This window comes from Enhydra lutris, unplaced genomic scaffold, assembly GCF_002288905.1.
Source record: "Enhydra lutris kenyoni isolate GAN:26980312 unplaced genomic scaffold, ASM228890v2 scaffoldscaffold34, whole genome shotgun sequence".
Lineage (NCBI taxonomy): Eukaryota > Metazoa > Chordata > Mammalia > Carnivora > Mustelidae > Enhydra > Enhydra lutris.
The window spans coordinates 6,418,534-6,442,441 of record NW_019154118.1 but is presented as its reverse complement, the minus strand read 5'-3'; the positions used below and the strand labels follow the sequence as shown (position 1 = coordinate 6,442,441).

The 23,908-nt window shown below is 49.7% G+C and overlaps 1 protein-coding gene across 1 annotated transcript in view; it reads left to right on the top strand.

The window, feature by feature from the left end:
• Positions 1-11,382: 11,382 nt before the first annotated feature.
• The window catches only part of LOC111153687 (Fli-1 proto-oncogene, ETS transcription factor), a 115,693-nt gene continuing 103,167 nt past the window's right edge, over positions 11,383-23,908 (top strand). Inside the window, exon 1 of the mRNA XM_022512839.1 lies at positions 11,383-11,559. Within this exon, the coding sequence (XP_022368547.1) occupies positions 11,542-11,559 (18 nt within the window). The 5' untranslated portion in view covers positions 11,383-11,541. The remainder of the gene's footprint in view (positions 11,560-23,908) is intronic.

Below are 23,908 nucleotides of genomic sequence, written 5' to 3'. Positions count from 1 at the left end.
GTGTGCAAATAGGTCCTGTTCCGAAACTCTAGCTGAAAGGGAGTCCAGATCAAGTCCACTTCATTTTCAGCTCATCTGTTTTTCCAGGACCACCAAGATTTTATTTATTTGCATGATCCTCAGCGCGAATGCCCATTCTAGCTCTTAAAATTACATGAAGAGGAGGAAATAGGAGGCCATCCATGCGTGGGTGTGCACAACACACACACACACACACACACACACACACAACACTGAAGGGTTTGATATAGAACTAGCAGAGGACACCTCTGTCAGAGATGGAAGATCTCTTGATCCCTGGTTAAACTATTTATGTAAAAATAAAGTCCACCACCCAGGAGCCCTGACTTTCTCTCACCCTGCAAAGCAGAAAATGAATTACTGTACTCAGGTGAAATGTGCCTGTCAGTTTTCACTTAGTAACAATGTGATGGCTTGGCTTTGTTTCGTTTTCCCTATTGTTCAGAAGAAGGGACAGAGTTAAGAAATTGTCCCACTTCAATACTTGTCAATTTCAGTGTGGACCCGGGGTATCCAGCCGGGAAAGAAAAGAAAGCAACACCTGCCTTCAGGGAGCTTACAGTCTAAGGAAGGGAGGCCAACCTTGGATGGAGAGGTCTATGAATAAGGGTGTGATAACAACTCTGAAACATAAAGAAGAGTTTAAAATCTGAAGCAGGTACTCAAGCCGTCTCTTTGGAAGTCCCCTTTCAAGAAAAGAAAGGAGATGGTGGGGGGGGGGGGGGGGGGGGATGTTGAAAAGAAAGCAGTTTCAAATCTCCAGCTGTGCTGCAAAGAACCTCTCCTTAAAAAGCATGATACTGGTCTGGGATGTGTTGCCCAACAGAGGAGCACCTTCTGTTTCATTTGTGGTTGTTTGGAATAGTGTTTGTTCCCTTTGGGAGGAAGACCACCAACCTCTGCACGGAATCCCAGGAACAAAACTATGGGGGCACAGGCCCTTGTACTTCAGGCCCCTCCCCTCCCCAAGCCTCTCTTGTTTTCCTAAGCAATGGTCAGGAATGTGCAGGGCGGGGGCAGCCTGGCCGTCAGCCCCGAGCCCGGGCAGCCCCAGTCACGGTCCCGGGCTGGCCTTTCACCCCAGAGCTCTCCCGGCTGCTCTTATTAAGCAGCAAAATGTTTCAATATGTTGAGCTTTGGGGGAGGGACGGAGAGAAAAATCGGGATATTGTTGAGAAGGAAATAATGAATAACCCTGCCGCCAGTCTTCATACCCCCCACGTGGGGAGATCTGGGTGATAAGTGTGCTTTCTCCAGAAATGGAATCCTAGCAATTGCTTTTGGTCAGAAATTTCCAGAGCCAGCTGAGGGGTGGGGAGCAGGGAGGCGGAGAGGGAGCAGGTACCAAGTTAATTTTCTCATGTCCAGAACCAAAGTAGCCAGCAGGGTCTGGGTACCCAAGAAAGAACGAGGAGGGAACGGCTTGAGAAACTGAGGCTAATTCTCAGAGGGAACTGAAGCTATGGTTTTCTTCTTACAAATGACACTCTCTACGCTTACCTGTCACACAGCCCCCACTTGGCTTCGCCCCACCCCCAACAACGCACACCCAAGTTCAGCTGCTCTGGTCCCTGCCAAGGGCTCTGGACAGAGGTCTGGTGCAAAGCTCCTGGTTACTGGAGGCTCAGGAGACGCAAAGTCATGGAAGGGTGTGGAAACCACCAGCCTGGGAGGGAGCACACAGGCAATGCATCGGCATGGCAAGGCCCAGCCGTTTTGTGGAGAATGGCCCTGGACTGGGCAACTAAAACAGCGAATGTGGACAAGAACTCAGAAATCTGATCTCCATTCAAGACCTGGTCTTGAAATGAAGAAGCAAGCCAGATTCCAAAATTTAAAAAAACAAAAACAAAAACAAAAAACCACAAACTCAAGGACCCAGAAACGACTCCTGAGCAAGAGTGTTGTTATATGTAATTTAAAATTGAAACTCCGTAATAGGGTTGCTTCTGACATTTGCAAATCTCCTTGCTCATATAGACGATGCCTAGAAATCATGGGTCGGAAAAGGATGTATTCCGGGGAGGTCCAAGTAAGGGGAAGAGTCACCTGTAAGTAAACTGAACTTAAGGGCTTGAAAAAGCCAAGAGGACTTCCATCACATTGCTTAAGTCTGAGAAAAAAATTATTTGCACAGCAATCATTTAAAGCTAATCACATAAAAGCAGGCCAGGGTCTCTGTGTCTCCCCTTGGCTTTATATCTGTAGTATGTGTGTGGTTCCCAGTATTCCTTGACATTTCCTAGCACTACCATGAGGTTTCTGGAAAAGCAGTGAGGGACAGATGGGTGGCTGTCTATTAGAACAATTCATCAGACAGCAGTTGAAATATTGATAAGAAAACGGAAATCAAGTTAAAAGACGGGAAAAGACAGAGGAAGGGGGAGTGGGACGAAGAGAGACATCAGGGAGGAGAGCTGCAGGGCGCACAGACCAAGTGGTTTCTATGCACACCGCCCCCCCCCCAGCTCATACTAGGACTGAGGCTGGCTGTGTGAAGGCGCTGCAGAGAAAGGTACATTTTGACTCCGGGCAGCCAGCCGGTTTAATAGGGCACCGAGGATCGGGGGCTCTGGGCGCAGAGAACTGGCACCCAGAACTCGAACATCCTGGAGTTGCTGGACTTCTGCTCCTGCTGGCCAAACAGGAAAGGGTATCTAAGGTGAGCGCTCCCGTGTGTGAGATCCTTGGGGGAATGCAGGGGGTTAGTGGCGCCCCTTTCTCCACCAGAAATGGGAGGCTTTCTGGGACTCTCTCTTTCTCTCCGGCACTTTCTTTTCTCTCTTCCCCTGCTCCCCCCTCACTTTTTTTTTTTTTTTCTGCAAATTCCATTCCAACTTTCAGAGAAAATGGGGGACACTCTCCACAAGGACCCAGGGATAGAGGCAGGGAATGGGAATCTAGAACCCCAAAGAAACATACCTGGTCCCTGAACTTGCATATGTGTGTTGTGGCTTCAGGAGCCGAAAAGCTGGAATTTGTTAGTGAGGAGAAAAGTGCTTTATCAGAAACACATTGGCTGCCGGAGAAGCCGCACGCTGCCACGTTAAAGATGGTTTAAGAGAAGGGCAGGAAGAGGGGAGAGAGAGAGCCGCCGGACTTGGCAAGACACGGGGAGACTCACGCAGAGGCACCTGGCATTCTAGGGTGGTTTCTGACCCGGCCAGCCCAATTACTCAGACTTCAGACACCAGCTCCTCTGCCACTAGAAATAAGGCTGCGTTATTCATTGTCTTTGTTTCTGCTGTAAAAACTGTTTTCTTTAAGAAGCAGGGGCTGGGGGAAAGGACCTCCCCAGACCTCAAGAAGCTTCTGCCAGTCTTCCTCCCCACGTGGTCCAGCAGCAGGGAAGAGTGGGGCACCTGGACTCTGGCAGAGTCCTGGGGTTTTAGAGGAGCCAGTCAGGAGATCTGTGCCTGGAGGGCCCGAGCTTGGCAGCTCTGTAAATATCTGGTCCCTGGGTCGTTGGGCTGCATCCGAGGGGAAACCTACCTTTATCCAGGCAGCATTCTGTCTTCTGGCTCAGATGGTCCCCAGTCCCCTGGTGTCTGCAGGTGTGAAACTACCCAGGCCCCCGTGGGGAGATGGGTGTCTCTGATTGTGTGTAGGGGAGGGTTACATGGCTGTGGGAAAGAGACCCAATGGCTTCAGCTCGCTCTCAACCTTCAGGTCTGGAGGCAGAGGCGCAGGGCGGGTGCCCAGTACCTAACAGTTCCGATCCTCCCTTGCTGGCCCAGGCGGATCCCAGGCGGATCCGAGCATCCCAACTCTCGAGTCCTCTCCCTTTGCATCCCTCCTTCATTACCTAACCCCACCCTGACCCCCTACTCTCTCACCCGTGTTGTACTGTTGGGTGACTGAGGTTTCTCCTACCCAGGCTGGTTCTTGGGCCTTCCCCACCCTTCCTTACCAAGCCAGGATGTTTCAGACGGTCCCCGACACATCGTCTTACGTCAAGGTAAGACATGACAGCGTCTTTAAACAGGTAATAACCCCCGCCCCTCTGCCACCCAGGCCTGTGGTCCCTCCATCCCCTTTCTTGGGTCAGAGGGTGGACCTGGAGACTGGGGAATCCTTGGTTGAGGAGGCAGGCTCTCTGGCAGATACTGTTTGGGAGACTGGAAGTGGGTGAGCCTGGTGAAGGTTGGGCAGGGAAGCCGAGACGCCAGTCCCTGAACTGAGAGCCAATGTCCGATCCCAGTGGGTCTTGCGCTCGTGCCGCGGGCGCACAGCAGGTTTCAAGTTAAGAGTCTGCCTGTACTTGGGAGTGTGCATGTGAGTCTCTGGGCATGTGTGCGAGGGTATGTGAAGGCGACGCGCTTCTCCACTGGTTCGACACCCCGTCGGTCCTCAAGCACACCTTTCCTTGGCCCCACCCGCCCCTCCAAAGCGCATTTGACAGCGTATAGAACGTTTTTTGCACTCATAACAGTTCCCAAGAATGTAAACAAACCGAGGGAAGGACATCTGGGTTACACGTTTAAATGAAAATCCGCCGGTGGGGCGGGGCCGAGGGTGTCCGGGGTAGGGATTCAGGCGCGACCTCCCTCCTTCCGGGTAGCAGCCGGGAGCTGGGGCTGGCTGAGCCATCCATAGTTCCGAGGAGGAAGAGCCGGCCGGGGTTCGGCAAACCCACCCCTCAGGTCCCGGCCCCGCCCCTTATCCGTGAAACTCCGCCCCCTCCGGCCCCCACCCCACCTGCTCGCCAGCTCGGAGCTCCCTGCTGCGTCGGCGAATGCCACCCACCAGTGGGACAGCCGGCACTTGGCCACCTCGTTGGGGTGCGGCTCTCAGGAAGCGCAACTTTTGCATTCGGCCCTCCTCCCATTCCTCTACAGGGAAATTTGTTGAGACTGGGTAGTATCACCCCCCCATTCCCTCCGCCTTCCGAGGTCTAAAGAAGTTTTACAGTCACTTTGGGGGGCCAGGTCCTGGAGCCTTGGCGCGGGTAAGAGGTGTTTAATCTGTAATGAATGAATGAAAAATAAGTGAATCGATGTGTCTACAATCCATATAATGGATCGCTGGACGGAGAGCTCTCGGGAGGTGGCGGGGCGTACACAGGGAGACTAAAGCGCACCGGGGTTCCTGGCGTCCAGTTTTCCCAGAGAGGTTTGGCGGGCTGTGACCCTTCCCACCCCGGCACTCCCAGTACTCAAAGCTAAGGGCGTTCCCACTTCTAGCTCTACCCCAAAGGCTGCAAGTGGCCCCAGGGTGGGGAGTCTCTCTCCCATCCACAGCCCACCACCACCTCCCAACCCCTGTGTGCACACACCTCGGGGACCCAAAACCTCGCGATGACGGTCCCAAGAGGGGCAAGCAGGAGCCCAGGAGACTCCGTCCCAAATGGAGAGTAAGAGAGAAAGCAAACCGGCCCAGGAGAGCAGAGCTGTCCAGAGTGGGGAGCAGGGAGAGAGGCGGCAGTATAGGAGCCGTGGGCAGCCAAAGGAGCCGCTCGCCGCAGGAGCTCTTTTCAAGGGGGAAAAATGGATTTTTCAGCAGCCACAAAGTTTGTATTGTTGCACAAAGGGGTGCATTGATGGCGGCGCAAGGTCTGCGTAGCAGGGACAATCTTGGGTCTGTTCCTCCGGCTCCCTACATCAACCATTTGCCAGAGGGGCACAAACAGTCCCCTGCTGCCAAACCCCTGCCATTCTGTGTCAGGAACCTCCGAGGTTGTTGACAAACACCGCACGGCCCGGCGCCCAGGGCGGGAGCCTGGAGCCTAGCCGCGCCACCCGGCAGTGATCTGGGCTCTGAGAACTCAGAGTCCTCGGGAGATTCCGCAGGAGAGTGCTGAGGGAGGGTATGGGGCTGGAACGAGAGAGGGAAAGGGAGAGAGGGAAGGGGGGTGACTCTTTAGGACAAAGACATTGCAGTAGGTGTAGAATGGTAGTAACATCATGGTAGCCCTTGCCTTTGCTAGGCCCTGTTCTAAACATTGTATTTGTACCAACTCATTTAATATTAATAACAACCCTAGCAGGTAATCCATTTGGCAGAGGAGAAACTGAGGTATTGAGAAGTTAAGATAACAGAGCTTGTAAGAGGTGGGGCCATGATACAAATAAGGGCAAAATTGTGCTGTCAGGCAAGTTCCAGACACTCATGTCAAGTTTAGAAAAGCCCTTTGAGGGTTAGGTTGTATCACAACACCCATGTACAGATGGAAGACACTGAGGCACAGAGAGGTTAAGGAACTTGTTCAAGGCCACAGAGCTGGTACGCGCAGAGCTGGAATTCAAACCCTAGGTCCCACGGTGTGTCCTTCCACCTGGATGTTCCACTTGCAGATATGGGAAGTCATCCTGCCCCTGCAGGGTGCAAATCCCTTGTCAGTCCCAGCGCGGGGAGCACAACCGGGAAAGCCCCTCGTCAACGCCGCGGAGACTGGCTGGGTCCTCCACTTTCTCCTCTTTGCGAGTCTTCCGGACTCCTTGCTCCCGCTCCCTCACCACCTAGCCTGCAGGTTCAGCCCAAGCTGCATTCTGGAGAAGACACCCCGCCCCCCCAAACCAGACCAAAGGAGGCTTCTAGCCCCAGAATGTTCACAGCGACCAACACGCCCCAGGGGCAGCATCTGGCCAACAGGTCCTGCCGCAGCGTTTCAAGGACACAGGTCTGTACTTAGAATAAATGCCATTTGGGGCGGCTGGGAGGCAGGGCGGACAGAGATCGGAGAGGCTGAAATGCTCCCGTGCCCCCTCCACCCCAGGCCCCAGTCTAGGCGCCGCCGCTGGGTGAGAGTCCCGGCACCTGGCTGGTCTCCACCTCTTGTCAGCCTGCGCTCTCTGGTCGGCCTGGGACTCCCTCGGGATTTCCTCGTCGACGCCGCGTGGTCTGGGGACCCGGCCGGGAGCGCCTCGGGCTCGGGGAGCAGAGACCCTCCCCCAGCAGAGCCCGCGGGCCCCCGGCCCTCCCGCCGCCGCGGCCTCCCACGTAGCGTTTTGAACCCGCTTGGCGCTAAGGCAAGAACGAGCGTGGGGAGCGGGCAGGGCGAGCAGAGGCTCTAAATCTTCCTTCATTCTGTGAGTAGATGAAGTCTGAGAAACAAATTCAAAGCAGGCGCGCCTGCAGAGCCTTCCTGCAGAAATATTCCCCGGCATTCAAGCGCATCCAGGGGCGGCTCGAGCTGCCTTGTTTGGCTAAGGTCAGACGAGACTCGAGTTCTCCAATAAAAATAAATCTCAAATTAATTATGGCCTGGAGCGAGGGGCCAGACACTTGAAGCTGCAGTTGTGCAGTCTGGAGTTTTGGCGCTAGCTCGCCGGTCCCTCCCCCGCGCCCCCGCCTCCCCGCCCTCCCCGCCCTTGCCAGCTCGAATACCAGCCGAGGCCGCGCTGGACCCGAGGGGCGGGGGAGGACGGAACGGAGGGACGGAGCGGGGTGGATCCGCCGGAGACACTCTGCCAGGCCTGGCATCTTTCGGGGTTTCAAGTGACGAGGCAGTCCCCGGGTCCGGAGGCACCCCGGGGACCTGGCCCCGATTGTCGCGTCCTCCCGCCTCCAACCTGGGCTGGGACCGAAGAAGCCCAGGAAGTCGCGTCTGGAAAGTCTTGACCGGGTCAAAAGGGCTGACATTGAGCGAGCCAAGACACGTTTCACCCAGCCGCTTCCCTCCCCGGGGGAAGCAGGACTTCCGCATCTTTGAAAATACTGTCAAGTGCGGGCGGTGAGAGGCAAGTCGTCCGACCAGAGTTCCAGCGAAAATGTTCAAAATCCAAATGTTTTCCTAAATATTCACCTCCATGTGCATGCTTTCTGTACCTGACCCTAGGCTTAGAACGGTGTCATGAGTGGTCTTGTGGGTCCCCCAGTTGGCAGCTTTTGTTTTCCATGATGGCCCGGCTTCCTTGGTTGCAACGCTCCCCGACTTGAAAGCTGGTGGGCGCTGATGGTAGCGGGCACTGGCTCCTGGGCACCAGCCCTGCCCAGTCTGGGAAAGGCAGGCAGGGCAGTCTCTGGTGAGCCAGGAAAGAGGGTGTGGGCAAGTGTGTGGGCCGGGGTAACCAGTTCCTCGCTAAGCTAGGAGAAGGGAGAGAGGGGAAAGAGAAAGGGGAGGGCGAGAGGGGAGACGGGGAGGGGCTCCCCAACTCAAAGACACTTTTCATTTGTAGTGGGCCTTACCACAGGCTCTCTATCAATTTGTCTCAATGCAAACATTCAAAATATTCTCTTTGGCTGCTCGTGAAAACAATGCGAGTTGCCAGGATCAAACCATCTTTCCAGATGTCTGGTGTTAACCACATGAAACAGGGCAGACTTGTTTACTGTTGTGTTTGGTTAGGGCTTTTTCCCCCTTTGGGATTTAAAATAGAAGCAGCAGCAGGAGTTGAGCCTCAAACCCAGAGTTATATAAGTGGGGTAAACTTGCCCACCAGCATGTCAATATGGGGTAGAGGGATCCTCAAATCCCTCAGAGAGCTGTTGTTCCCAGCTGGGGGGTTTCTTTTTGCTGGTTGGAGGACCTCGTGAATGGAGAGGAGCTCCTCATGGAGGAGCTGGTAAATAGCAAAAGGCATGGCATCAGGGCCAGTCCATGAGTCACAAAGGGGTGACAGTTATGCCAATGTCAGCCTCTCCCCCCTCCATCTTCCAAATTATGAAATTGCCATAGCTTTGGTTCTCCCAGGAGAAACAAAGTGCTATTGAGTTCCACAGCTAAAACAGGAGGGCAGGGGCACCTGGGTGGCTCAGTGGGTTAAGCCTCTGCCTTTAGCTCAGGTCATAATCTCAGAGTCCTGGGATCAAGTCCCTCCTTGGGCTCTCTGCTCAGCAGGGAGCCTGTTTCCTCCACCCCCTCTGTCTGCCTCTCTGCCTACCTGTGATCTCTCTCTCTGTGTGAAATAAATAAAATCTTTAAAAAAAAATAAAATAAAACAGGAGGGCAAGTCCTCATTTTAATGTAGTTTCATATTGACCAACTCCTGATGTGAAAGGCCGCTACTGCTAAAAGGAGTTGGGGGTGCTAGGGATGTGGGGGTGACTGTCCTGATCAGTGCAGTGTAGATAAGAATATATGCTCTTGGCCACCCGTCATAGGAGGTTGGAAGAGAAACCTAGCCAACATTTTTGCCATCAAGGTGACTTCTCCAGCACTACGAGGAGTCTGGAAGGAAGGGGGAGCGGCTGGCTGGTGTGGGGTGGCCGTTAACAACCTCAGTGTTTGCCCAGGACCAGGAAGGGGGCCTCCGGGTGGTAGAGTTGGAATCCCTTCTGCCTGAAAAAGGGGCAATGTAGCTGGGGGTGCCGGGTTTCTGGCCAGGTCTGGGTGGGAAGCGGTCTCCCCGCACCCTCCTGAAAGCCCTGTTGTCGTTTGAAGGTCGGCAGAGTCTGGGCTGAAAAGGAAACAATTTGGGGTTTGAAAGGATGTAATTCATTCTTCCTTTCCCTTTAACCTCTTTCCTTTCTGGAAAGCATGTGGAAAAGCTGAAGGGAAGAGTGAGAGCGCAGGCTGCCGGCCGAGGGGAGGAAAGGGTTAAGTCTGATTTCTTTTAATTGAACTCCAGAACTGGTGGCCCCAGGCAAAGGGGGGGAACTGACCCCGCTAGCGGTAACCAGATGTGGCGGTCTCTGGGGAGCCCCGGAGCAGACCCCTGGATTGAGAAGCAGACAGGAGGTGGGGGGGGTCGGTTCGGCCCCCCCACCCCCCCACCCCACCCCCACCCCACTCCCCCATAAGCACACCGAGTCTCAGTTGCTGGCAGGCTGCACCAGCCACTCCAGGTCTGGTCACGTTCAGACCCGCGTCTGTATTCGAACCCAAAATTGGAGCTGAATTGATGAGACTAATTTCGAGAGGGGGTGGGGGGAGGGAGGGAGGAAGGCAAGCTAGCTTTCTGGCTCAATTGGTCCAGAAGAAATAAAGAATTAATAAGTCACCTTTTTCGCCGCTGTGGACACCCTTTTGAATTTTTTTTCTTTCCAATTGACTCGGATCTCCTCTGGATTTTTTTTTTTTCCTCCTTCCCCGGGTGGACTCTTAAATAAAAGTGAAAAAGTCCAAAGCGTGGTCTGGAGAGCGTGGACAAGGTAACCTGTTTTGGAGGTTGGGGAGAAGGGAGTCAAGCCGAGAGCGCTCGGGGGTGGGGTGGGGGGGGTCCCCTCGCTGCGTCTGGACTCCTGAGGCTGCCCCAACTGGAGCGTTTGGCGGCAATGCAGGGGGGCGGGGGAGGTCTCCGGGTGGCGGGGACCGACAAGGCGGGCCGAGGGCCGGCTGGCTTCCCGGCTGGGTGCGGACGATGGTCCTGAGCACTGACCCTGGGGGCTCACCCAAGGGGGAAGTCTGAGTCTGTGCGGCGATCTTGCTGGCTGCGCTCTGGAGACCTGCTGACCAGCGTAGGAGGAGTGTCCGCGGTAGTGTAGGTTTCTCCGGGGCTCGGAGTAGCACTGCATAGGCGGCTCTGGCCGAGCGCCGGGACTTGGGCCATCGGGTCCAGGTAAAGTGCGAGGGGTTTGACCCTAGAAGGCGCGGAGAGGTGGCCTTGGGTGCCGCCGCTCCCGCCCTCGGCGGGCGCCGGGAACTCTCCGGGAGCGAAGGGCCGAGGCGCGCTGCCCCGAGGGCTCCCTTCTGCTAACAATGCGCTGGGAGCCTAGTCCGCGCCCCCGACGGTCCTTCCGAAACCGCCCGGAGTCCGCGTCGACCGGTGAACCGCTCCGAGTCTGCCGCGACTCGGCGGCCAAGGGCCCGAGTGGAAAAATTCCCGTTGGATGCATTTTTTAATGGTTGGTTTGCTTCGGTCTGCGTCCGGATCTCCCCGGGCAGTAGGCTCCAGGTTATCCCCAGCCCGAGTAAACCCCCCCCCAACCCCCAATAAGTTTGACTCCGGCTGGAAAAAGCATTAATGAACGTATCTGTGGGAAGAAACGGAAAGTGAATGAGTCAGGAGGGCCACCTTCGGCCAACGGCCCGGGAAAAGGAAGGAGGCCAAAGACGTTTGGTTTTGGACTTTGGGGGAAGGTGTTGGGGGTGGGGGTGCAGACTGCGGGAATCAGGGCGCGGGCGCCGGGCGTGGACCCCGGCATTGTTCCCGGCTCGCTCTTATCTCCCAGGAGCAAGTATCCTGTGTGCGCTGCGCATGAATGTATCTGGGCATCTCCGGGTATATTTATATAGTGTGTGTGATGCGAAAAGCAGGACCAGCAGAGGGGAGGAAGAGGGGGTGTGGGGGGAGGGAAGGCAAGGGAGAGCAGAGGGGAGAGGAGAGGAGAGCGCGAGACGAGAGAGAGAGAGAGAGAGAGAGAGAGAGAGAGATAGGACTTCCTCCTCGATTCGCAAAGTGAAGTCACTTCCCAAAATTAGCTGAAAAAAAGTTTCATCCGGTTAACTGTCTCTTTTTCGCTCCGCTACAACAACAAACGTGCACAGGGGAGCGAGGGCAGGGCGCTCGTGGGGGGCACGCAGGGAGGGCCCAGGGCGCCAGGGAGGCCGCGCCGGGCTAATCCGAAGGGGCTGCGAGGTCAGGCTGCAACCGGGTCAATGTGTGGAATATTGGGGGGCTCGGCTGCAGACTTGGCCAAATGGACGGGACTATTAAGGTAAGCGATGGGGCAGTGGGTGCGGGAGCGGCGGGTCCGGCCGGGGCGGCTAGGCAGCGGGCAGGCTTGGCGCGGGGCGCCGGGGTCCCGGAAGACGTGGCTACTCTCCCTTCCTTCCGTGCCCCGGCTTCGCGCCTTCTCCTCCCGCGCTCGGGTGGCAAGTCTTACTCGCGGGGGCGACCCTCCGGGCTCACCACAGTCAGCGATCTCCCCCAGCACCCCCTGTCCCAGAGCCGCGTCCGGCTGCCCCCTACGCGCTGCGGGCCAGGCTGCGGGCCAGGCTGCGGGCGGGGTCCGCATGAAACCTAAGGACCTCGGGCGCGGATCCAAGCCTGGGGCTGGAGACCTCCGGGTCCACCACTCCCACCGGGCAAGCTGGGCGCTTGGCCCCGGCGCTAGGCACTCGCCTGGCGGCCGGCTTCCTCTTCCCCGAGGCCGAAGGCGACGGGGGCGGGAGCTGCAGCCGCCACCAGCTAGGGACCCCCGCCTGGAGGGCCTTGGGGCGGGCAAGTGGATGGGTTGCAGGCGGATCGGGGTGCAAGTGAGTGTGCTTGGGGGTCTGTGCGAGCGGACTCCTCCAGATGGAAGTCCCTGTTTACATGTCAGCGCGGGCTGGTTTCCCTTCCTCTTGGTGCTTGTGTTGCGGAGCTCTCTGGCCCTCGAGGGCTGCCGGCTCCCTGAGACTGCCGGGCCGGCCTCTGCGCTCCGCCGGCAGAGGATCCCTCTGCAGCCTGGGTCGGCGCCGCTGCCCCGCGCCTTGGCCGCAGCTCTGGCTCTCCTCGCCCAGCCGTGCGCTGGCTCCAGGGCAAGGGCTCCACCGTCTTCCCAAAGAGGGTCCCGCGCCTGCAGAGCGGTTTCTCCTGCGGTGGCCGGCTCTGAGCCGATGGCCCCTGCGACCGCGCTGGCAAATCCACCCACCTCCCCACCCTCACCCCACACCTCAAGCCTGCCTCTAAGTTGCAAAATGCGGCCCAGAGGGATGGATGAGGGTCTGGGGTTTGTGTCAGACTTCAGGAGTGTTGATTGCCTGCCCCTCCTGGAAGGGGGAAGTGGGCCTGGGAGCTGAGAGGAGGGACACCCCCTAAAGTGACTGACCTTAGAGGACCCAGAGGAATGAATGGGACCAGGAGTCGACTTCCAGGCTGTCCCACAATCCCAAACAGGAGTCAGTCTGGAAAAACTATTAGGCTGGTGAGGTGGGGACTGGCAGAGCCGGCCATTCCCCAGAACCCAAACGAATCAACTCCTTGCTGGGGGCTGAGTTCAGAGGAGATGAGATGTTGTGCTTGGAGAATTTAAGAGATTTTTATCATTTGGGTGGAGTAGTGGTTTTTATTTTCTAAGGTTTTTTTTTTTTTTTTTTTTTTTTTTTTAATTTTTAACATGCTGACTTAGGTAAAAGGCACCAACAGAAGGAACTTGAAAATCTGGAGATGAGATAACTGATTGTACCGAGTTCAGGGGAAGCCTGTGTGAGTCTGGGTTCATCCAGTTTAAAGTGTGTGAGGGTGAGGAGTGCTCCTATGGCGAGTGTGGAGGTGGCCACTGGTCACTTACACCTGTTTCTCTTCATGCTGGTGTGCGCCTGCAAATGTCTGTGTGTCTCTGGTTTGATAAAATGATGCTCCACTTTAGAAAACTCTCTCACATTAGGACACTTACCACTTACCCAGAAGCTCTCCCTCTGATCCGGAAGGGTGGCAAAATGGCTCCAGGGTCTTGATGTGGACACCCTAAGGAGAAGTGAAGCAATATCTCCATGATGCTTAGACCTCTATGGCCCTGAGCAAATGGAGGAAGCTGTGGTCTGTGTACCCAGGATGTGCTAACCTCTTTAGAGAGACACACAAGGATTGGCATGGCAGGCAGGGAAACCAGGCTGAGACAAGGGCCCTGGTCCTTAATGCTAAGGGTGGAGGGGAAGGTCTTCTTTCTCCTGTGGGCGGTGGGAGCCTGTGAGTCCCTCCAGCCCCTCCAACCCCTCCTCGGGAGCACCCTTGTCCCTCCTCCAGGTGACCTGGTTCTGCAGACACACCCACAGAGCAGAGGCTTCTCAAGTCCTGGGGCGGGACTTCAGTCCCCAGAATGCTCAAGGATGGGGCTGTTAATGTATGCTTCACATAATGTATTTAAATTATGCGAAAGCCACGGTTTCTGGTTCCTGTGTGACCTTTGGATCTTGAGGTTCCTAGACCCCATTCCTACAGGGTTCAAACACTGTGTTTGGAGGGGACAGTGGACAAGGGGAGGCTAGTGGATTTCTAGCCTCTCACATGAGAATGTATGATCCACTGAACCTGTTTGAACTTCAAAATCTTTGTCTAAATGAAACAGGGAAAGTAAAGTCCCTCTACAGTATATCTTTCCAATATTCGGTTCCTAAAATATCATGTTTATACGTTCTTATAAGGACATAGACCTGCATGTCCATGAAATTCAATCCTGTACAGATGGAGGTCTGTAGACAGAAATATAGAATGTGTGTTCCCAGTTTGAGTGACCTTGATAAATCATCTTTGAGTAATTCTGGAATGTGATTTTTATGCACCTGCATATTTCTTCGTCAAATATAAGGCATGTCAATATTTTAAAATACCTATGAGTCTCCGTACTAAGGAGATATTTAGGCCAGGGAAGTCTGATTGCTTTGCGGAAGCTTTTTATTTTGTGTATAATTTGCAGAACTCCATGTGATTTCAAAATCTTAATTTTGCCGCCCTTGTTGTAAGTCCTTCTCTGTCGTGCTCCCGCCTCCTTCCCAAGAATGTCTCCTGGGAAGGCTTTCAGCGTCACGTTGGGAATACCAAAATTTGCAGGAGCCATTCTGCTCTTCTTTGGCCACAGAGAAGTTAACCTGCGATATTAAACAACACTTACCCCACCCCTGCCCCCACAATGATATTATCAGTGTTGAAAATCACGTGATACTGGTTGCTGCTCAGAAGATGACCCGGTTTCAAAACCTGCATCTTTGTTCTAGGCAGTCTTCCACTGAATCTAGTTCCTCCGTCTATGAAAGCTTGATTCAATGCACATGGTACCATTAAAGATGGAGAGACAATCAGAGAAGATGCAGACTTGGTGAATGAAACAGGGAAATGTGGGGCAGACTTGAAGTCAGAAAATCTGAGTCCATTCTCAGCTGCTACTCAGCAGCTGTGTGCCCTATAGCAAGGCCCTTCAGGTCTTTGAATGTCAGTTTTCTCATCTGTAAAGTGGGGCCAAAGCACTCCCTTACCAGAAACCACAGTGAGGATTAAATAAAGTCTGGTACCTTAGTGGAATGCCCGTTTGCTGAATTTCTCCTTGGGGTTAAGGGCTTTCAGGGATCGATTGGTCAGAGCATCAGATCACAGGTCTGGGTGTCCCATAATACATATTTTATTAATTCAACAATACTGATTATGTGTCTATTATGTTCCAAGTCTCTGCTTTCTGTGTTGAGAATAAAAGAGGCTATCAAAACCCTGCTAGAATGTATATCTCATAGTAGGGGCAGACATCTAAATAAATAATTTTGTGTGTAAGGTTGATCCACTTTCTCAAGAACGAAGAGGCAGATTAGGAGGTAGAAGGTGATGTGGCCATATCAGTCAGGATACCAGGGGAGGATGCTTCAGATAAAGTCACAATGGAGCAGAAAAACTGTCAGTCTACATCGTTTGCCTTGGGAAATGGCAGCACCATACAATCCCTTAAAGGATGGGAGAACAAAATGGGAAACGTAGGGGGAGGTCCCCACTGGCTTCTGTAAGCCAGCAGACAGTGTGTGTGTAGCAGACGGGGGCCAGGAGGGGAGGCTAAGGCTGACAAGACAATGCTTTCCAGTCTGGAAACTTCGGGATGGTATCTAGTAGAAAGCAGCAGAGTGAGGAACCCTGGGAACAAAGACTCTACGTCTGTCCTCAAAAATAGCTGCTGTCTTGACTTTGAAGAGTGAATTGTACAACCCCCCTCCCCTCCACCACTACCTTTTAACCTTCCTGCAGTCATGAGAATGCCAGGAAGGACAGCACTATGTCAGCTTCTCTGTCCCTGTGACCACATAGAATTGCTTCCTTCAGGTAGTTACCAAATGATGAATCCTATTTCCTTGGTGAATAATTCCCACAAAAATCTTCCCTCCACTTCTCCTGCCATTCAAAGTCAGATTTGTAGGTTTGCAACTTGAGAACTTTTGAGATTATTGAGCTCAATGTGCTTGTTCTGTGGGTGGGGAAACTGAGGCCAAGAGTTGTTTAATGCACTACCTAAGATCACATAGCTAACCACTGACCGAGTCAAGAGGAGAATTCAGGGATCCTAACCCTCAGGCTAGTGTTCTTTCCACCACATTGCGAAGATTTCATTTGCTTTCATTATAATACCATGAGTGACAGAATCCTGGAGATCATGTGTGTGAGAGAGAAGCAGACAGAGACAGACAGAGAGAGAAGCCTTAAAAAGAAAAACCATGAGGAATTTGGCACTTTGAGCTAAAGAAGTATCTGTTATTTAATGAAAAATTTATTACTGCCATCCTGAATTAGATCCATATTTTAAAAAGAATTCCAAATTCTCAGATAGGATTTTTACATAGCTGTTTTTCAAAATAAATCCTTCTTTTCCTATGGACAAACAAAGTCTCCATTACCAAGAGGCAACAAAAAATTAAAGGATTTTGCTTAAATAACCAATAGGTCCCTCTATCGACCAGGGGCAGGTGGGACGAATTCCTATTTCAATTCCTTTAATAATTGAGTATTTGATGATTTAAGCAAAATATATTCAGATGCATTACAATATAACTTATAGACCCATCTTTCAGACTGTGTAGTAAGTAGGTCTTAAATAACAACTGCATTAAATAAGAGTTCAGATTTCAATATCTGCTCATATTTGGGGTTATCTGGTTAACCTGGCATTCGGTTTTAAAAAGTGATTGATTTAAACCCAGTCTGTTTTCTAGAAATGTAACATTAGTCTAATGCTAGTACTAAGTTGCCCCAGCAAAAAAATAAAAATAAAAGTAAAATTTGGGAAAATCTTCATAATGATGAATCGCCAGACAGGATTTCTAATGCACTGAGGCCTTTATCCTACCTCAAACTTCAAAAACTATCCTCAAATTTATCCTACCTCAAACTTCAAAAAAAATACCTTCAAATTGTAAGTCAAGACTCAAGCCATCCTAGTCTTCTCTGAAAAGAGGTCTTATTCTATCTGAAGCTTGATAGAGGGGTTTTCAGATTAGGGACCGACTCTCTAGAGTGAGAATTGAAAATCTACTATTTTCATTCATTTTAGACAATTAGCTACATTATGTGGGTCTAGAATAATGTTTTTGTTTTGTTTTGTTTTGTTTTGTTTTGAATAACGTGACTTTCTTTTCTTGGCCTGTCATTGGAACAGTCTTTCTATCTTTGGCTTGTTGTTTTGTGACGAACCGAGAAGGCTAAAGGACATTGGTCACTATGTACACACACACACACACACACACACAATCTCACAAAATCATCAACCAGAATAACAGCTTTTCTAGTAAGCTCAGATCTGTGCAGGTGTGTTTTCCTTGCAGAAGACTGTACTCTGCTTCATTTTCTGTTGCTTTAATGATTTACATCTACAGTGCTCATCCTATCCACGTATCAGTTCATCGATGGGATGGTACTACTAATTGATGTCACTCTCACTCTCCTACTGACCTCTTACACCCAGCATCAGTGGCCTATAGCCTAGAGATGTTTCCCAGAGGCAATGGGTAGGGTTTTGCTACCCCCATATTGTCCCCCTTGGCGCCAATATCATGGAAGTCTAACAGGATTAGGCTGTCTAGGGAATAATCCTTTTGGTGTGGGAAGCTGGCTGGCTTTATAGAGATCTATAACCTTAGCCTCATTGGCATCATAAACTGGTGCCAGCCATATTAACGCAAGACAGCAAACCATGCAAATCAGTAAGGTCTTTTGCATGACTGTAACGCAGGGTAAGGGAATGGGGTCAAGGTAGAGAGAATGCCAGTGGCAAAGAGGCTGCTTTCTGGAGACATCAGGAGGATAAACCTGGTGTGTGCACAGACGAATGCAACAAGTGTTATACTAGCCTCAAGGAAGGAAGGAGCAATTTCAACTGGAGAGACCCAGAAAGACCTAACCCCAATAGTTATTCATATGGTCCTTTCTATTTACAAAGCACTTTTGCGTAAACCTTCATCATTAATCCTCATAACTGCTCAGTAGGAGATAATACCATCACGTCTCCATTTTGGTTAGGAGAAGTTAAAGTTCAGGGAGGTTAGGTAAGTTATCTAAGATGACAGGTGATGGATGGCACAACTGGGTTTCGAGCCTGGGGTTTCTGATTCCAGAATATTTGCTTTTTCTATACACACAGCCTCTTGGTATAGGTGGACCTGGACCTTGGCTATGAAGGATGGGCAGGACCTGCCCAAGAAGATACAGTTCAGGGGCTTTCTCAGAAATCAGAATACTTTGGTGAGGGCGGGGGGAGGGGGGGAATGCATATGAAGGAAAAGGTAGGAGGGGAAAGAGTGGCTGGAATTGTATTCTGGACACCTTCAATACCATAACAAGAATTTAGGTCTAGAAAGGAGGAATCAAAAAATCCTGAAGAGAGGTATGACCAACACAGATGTACAAATCTCTTAGACATGGAACCCTTCCTGTCCACATCTAGTTCCTTAGGAAATGGAGAGGGAGTGGCTCCATCACTTGTCCACAATTGGACACAAGAGGCCCCAAGAAGTAAATAATTGACAGGATTTGAGAGCCAGTGATATGCTCAGGGAACCAGACCATGCTCTCAACTGTCTTTAAAGATGCCTGTTTATTAAGTAAGGAGTCAGGAGAAGGAGGAGAAACTCTACTTCACCAGAGCTCATAAAAATGTGATTTTTTCCTTTAACTCATTTAAATGTGTCCTCTGTCTCAGTGTTCTAGAGATTACACCACAAGCCCTCTTTTTTTTTTTTTTTTTGAAGATTTTATTTATTTATTTGACACAGAGAGAGAGATCACAAGTAGGCAGAGAGGCAGGCAGGGTGGGGGTGGGATGAAGCAGGCTCCCCGCTGAGCGGACAGCCCAATGTGGGGGCTCGATCCCAGGACCCTGAGATCATGACCTGAAGGCAGAGGCTTAACCCACTGAGCCACCCAGGTGCTCCACAAACCCTCTTTTCAATTAGGCAGGCTATCCTGGGGGTACAACTTCAGTTCCCTTTGACAATGAGTCAGCAGATAGTAATTGAGAAGAGACAAAAGGAAATGTTATTTCCCTGAGACTCCAATCTAACTTCGATAGAAGGTCAAACAGGTCTGACAGACTTTTGTGGTTTGGTTGTGCCCATCACCTCATGGTGAAATTTCACCAAGCACACCAGAAACTCGCTTATCACCACCATTCTAAATAGGATCAGAGATAAAGTGTTCAGATTCATTTCCAGATCATTCAGTCCCACTTCAGGGCAGCTTCTGAGTTGCTTATACTTACAAAAATGAACCAAAATGCCAGCATATTTAACATTAGTTCCCCTCTTTGGGAAACAGGGTACCTGCCATTTAGTTCATGATCAAAATCCCAGAGTATGTAAATTTTTGAAGTTACCTCCTAGAGAATGTAGATTTGAGAACTGAAATGTTTTTGCATTTACCTCGAGCAGGGCCCATTTACTCAGACAGTGCTATGTGTCCAAGGTAACGGAAGACCCATGTCTCATCGCGGCGCACACATGCAGGAGGCCAGAATTGCACGTGCCATGGAACTCTAACCCGTGTGGGTTTCACATGTCTCCTGGAATCTAACATTCCAGTAGCAGAGTTGTTGGGTCTGGATATATGGGGATTCATTGGTTTTAGGTGTGAGAGTCCAAGCACGAAAAATTTTGCACTATAGTTCACATAGCAGAAATGTGGTAACAGTTATTATTGTAAAATCACTCCATTTTCAAATTGTCTTTAAGTTAATGCTGTTACCATCTGTGTAAATGCTTAGAGTTTAATCTAAATTTTTATGCCTGAAGAGTCATTTTGCCTTTAGGCATTCATTACTTAATTCATACTCGTTCATTTATTCATTCAACCCTAAACTGAATGACACAGCCAGACACAGTTCTCAACAGAACTCCACATAAGTGAAGAAGAACAAGTTGCCTATAATATTTCTTCTGAACCTATAGAGTATAGGGCTTTCTCTGCTTTTGGATTTTAAGCTCTGACTATTGGAGATTCCAAAAGCAGCAATACTCATTGGGCAAATCTTTATTTGTGGCTTTTTACCATAAAGAAGTGTAGGAACATTTTCCCAAGGATAACATCTGGCTTATAATTTCCATTGCCCCTTCACTTTTGGTGATACTAGTCTGTTGTATGGACATTTTTGGAAAACCAGGGCTTCAGCCAAGGGAAGGACTTCTTATTCTCCCTTTCTTAGCTGTAGGTCCTCTGCATATATTTTAACACAGAGGAAACCCACCATAGATCAAGTGCAAAGATAAATGAGAATCGGAGGAAGAATATTTCTAGGGAATAAAACAAAAAACAAAAGTCCCAGGATACCAGATTTCTTACAATAAGAAAAAGGTAGACCAGTTAGCAGAAAGGTAGGCAAAAATGCTATGACAGACAATGCTAGAAAAAAAAATACAAATGGCCAATAGACCTGTGAAAAGAATTGCAAGCATGTGCCTAATGATATTCAAATGAAAATAATGAAATTCCAACATCTATCATCTATGAGTGCAGTATAACAAAGATTAAAACAGCTTAAAATTGCCTCATGTTAGAGTAAACAGAAATGTCACTGTCTTACCTTGTGGGTGGGAGTCTAGCTTGGTACAGTCATTCTGGAGAACACATCAATTGGAAACATCAATCAGAAACAACGATTGAGATATTAAATATTTACAGAAATTCAGTAACAAGTCCAATTTCTAAAAATTTAGCTTACAGACATGTTCAGTCAGATATGAAAGATGTGTGCACATGATGGTTATTGTACCATTGTAAGGGCAAAAATTGGAAAGAATCTAAACTTCTACAGCGGACTTGTTAAATACGTTATGGATGATGCTTATAAGAAAATACCATGCAACTATTCTGTGGAATAAAATCAATTGTCTATATACACTGATTTAGACAGTTCCCTGGGCATAATGTCACATGGAAAAAAGCAAGTTACAAAATGTGTGGTCTCGTTTTTGTAAAAAAAAGAAAAAAAATTGAAAATGCACACATATGCATGTTTATGCATAGACAATTTCTAGAAGAATATACAAGAGGCTATTAACAGTGGTTGCCTCTGGGCAACTTTTGTTTTTTCACACGATAAACTTAGGTAGTCTTTCATTTTTTTTTAAGTCAGTGGTATATATTACTTTTATAAATTAAAATAAATAAATAAATAAAGAGGGACTTGAGAAATAGATTTGTAAAAAAGGGGCTGGACACCAGCATTCTAACCCAAATGTGCTGATCTCAGAGACTTTTGGGTCCTATTTTGTACTAAGTAAGTAAAAACAGTCCAGCCTAGGATCCAGAGACCTGAATTCCAGGCCCAGCTCTGACGTAAATGAGTGATGGAGTCTTAGGCAAGTCACTTCAGTCTTTGAGAATTCATGTAAAATCTCTCATGCTAAATGTTTTCTGGTGCATACAGTGAAGGTATCATTTCAAATTTTCCTTTCAGCTTCCATGCTCATAAAACTCTGATCACTGGCAGTCTTTAAAACCGTTTCTTATTTGGGGGGCATGGATGACTGAGCCTTTCATAGAAGTTCTGTCTGGGCCCATGTGGCTCTTCCCCACAATCTCGGGGCTAAATTCTAGAATGATCTTTGAGGCCAGTTGAAGCCTGGAGCTCTTAGGAGGTGCTGGTGAGCTGGTTGTTTTTATTACCAAGTGACACTGGAGCTGTGCTAATCCCTTTGCATTAATACAAACTAAGAATAGGGCCTGATTCTGCTATGGGGTCTTACACTCTTTTTCAAAATTTGGTCTCATTTAAAACCCAAAACACATTTGGCCCCAAGCGCCTTTCCCCTGAACTTTTAAAAAATCCGGTTTAATTGAAGGGAAATTGAATTCGTCTGGTTTTGATTCATTTACACTTAATTCTTAAAAAAACGATATTTTGAGGACCTATTTGATGTCCAAGAAGAATTTTGAGCCTCTTAATGAGTTTTTTGGAAGGCTTTTTTTCTTCTTCTTAAAACAGGAAGTGATGCTATGCTAGGGGTAAAAACACAGTCAACCCCAAAAAGGCCCCAATTCAGTTTGAAACTGTATCCCCCACTATTTTACATGAACCTCAATGGCTCTAGCTATGGCCTGTCTTGACCTACTTCTTACTTAAGAGCAAGAGACTCACTTGCCTTCCATCTGAGGAGGGATAGCATGAGGAGGAAGGAGAACAATCAGAGTCATCAGAACGAAAAAAAGCCATTTCTCTACTCTTACTATGTGCCAATATCTGTGTTCATCTTTATAGACATGCCCACCTTTGATCCTTATACCAACCCTGTACATTGCAACACATTTGCAGTAAGGGTGTTTCCAGGAGCAAAGTTATCAAGACTTCATCACTTCCGTTCTGGAAAGGTGGAGTCACTTACCCAAGGTCATGAAGGCAGAAAGTGGAAAAGCAATGATTTGAACCTAATCCCGTTGGCTTACGAAGCTCATAGAGTGTAGCCACAGTGATACATTGCCCGTTGACACATACATCCACGAAGTTTAGGCTCCTAGTCAAACCATCTACCTTGGAGGTTTTGTTGTTGTTTGTCATGTCCCTTCGTCTGCGTGACCCCATCCTTAGCCTGCACGGGTCAGATTCGTGGTGTATCTCAATTCTTTACCACCCTTTACTCAAGAAGGCCTAAGCCCTGTGTTTTCCCCGGGGAAGATTCCCTGCCCGACTTTGCCAACAGGTATAATATGAGGACAGCAGGCAAGTGAGCATGAAACCAACAGGTTTTGTTTTATTTTCGTGGGCTAATGAAAAAAAGACAGACTGTTACAGCTTCATAGAGAATGGCACATTCTTTGCCTTGACAATGCTTCCTCCTCTACCACCTCCCCCTTTTCTCTCTTGTTCTCATACACACACACACACACACACAGATGCCACACATATACTACACATGCTTAAAAAACACACCAACCCAAATTGGGGGCTTACACAAAACACAAAGAAGAGAATGTTTTGCAGGGTTAAAAGGAAACTACCGAGAAAGGCTAAGTGGAACTCCAGTTTCTCCTGAATAGTCTTTCTTGTTATTTCAAGGCTGATTGACTTATAACTGCTTCCACGGCGAGCTCACATCGGTGCCTTTATCAGCCTGAGTGAGACTTCCTGTGGACTGGCCCAGCTTCCTGATTTATTTCCTTTTTCCTTTGGCAGAACAAAGAAAACCAGAGCTCCAAGGATACTTGGGACCAAACATAATTTAGCACCGAAGAAGCTATTATTTTAAAAATGTTCACTCTCAGGGCATAGGGGCCAAGGACCTGCCTTCGCAGTTTTCCACAACATGCCGCACACTATCACGATGGACCCACATGCAATTATTGGGGGTCAACGAGCCCCTTGAACTCATCCTAGTGGTAGTTTGATTTCATTCGAAGGGGGAAATTGAGCCCATTCTCCTCACTAATACCCCACGAGCAACCCCCAGCCCCACACACACAGGCATGCTTTCAAGAGTTACCTGGAACATCTCTGTATTGAGGGTTTACTCTTTTGTTACCCTAACTCAGCCCCACAGGCCAACAAAGAAACCCTCTTCTTTAGCGATCTTATTCCAGCAATGCTCAAAGTTCTAGCTCCAGAAACCTGCCTATAAGAAGCTTTGAAGTCTATCCAAAGGGTCATTGACGTCAGTTGAAGAAGAAATTCCAGAAATTGGGATGAAGGCATTGCTTTCCTCCCTTGCCTGGATGATGCCATATCACCCCTTATCACTTGGCCTGCGCATTATTTCTGAAAAACCTTTAGGCATAACCTGGAGAAAAAGTGACTCGGCTAAGGAAGTTCTCTGTAGCCCTGTCATATGGCCGAGGGCAAATATTGCAAGTTGTCAAATGATAGTATGCCCTGGTACTCTTAAAAGATAACAGGCCAGTGCACAGGAGAGATTTCAGGTTTCAGGTTGGGATGCATCTGAAGATGAGAACCAGGCAAAAGCTACTCAGAGCAGAACTCGGGTATTCCTGGGCCCAAGCAACACATTTGCAATAAGAGTGTTTCCAGGAGCAAAGTTATCAAGACTTCATGAATTCATGCTTTCTTATTTCCTTAAAACTGTATAATACTCCTGGGGAACTGAAGATGGCATTTTCCATAGACACCAGCTAGA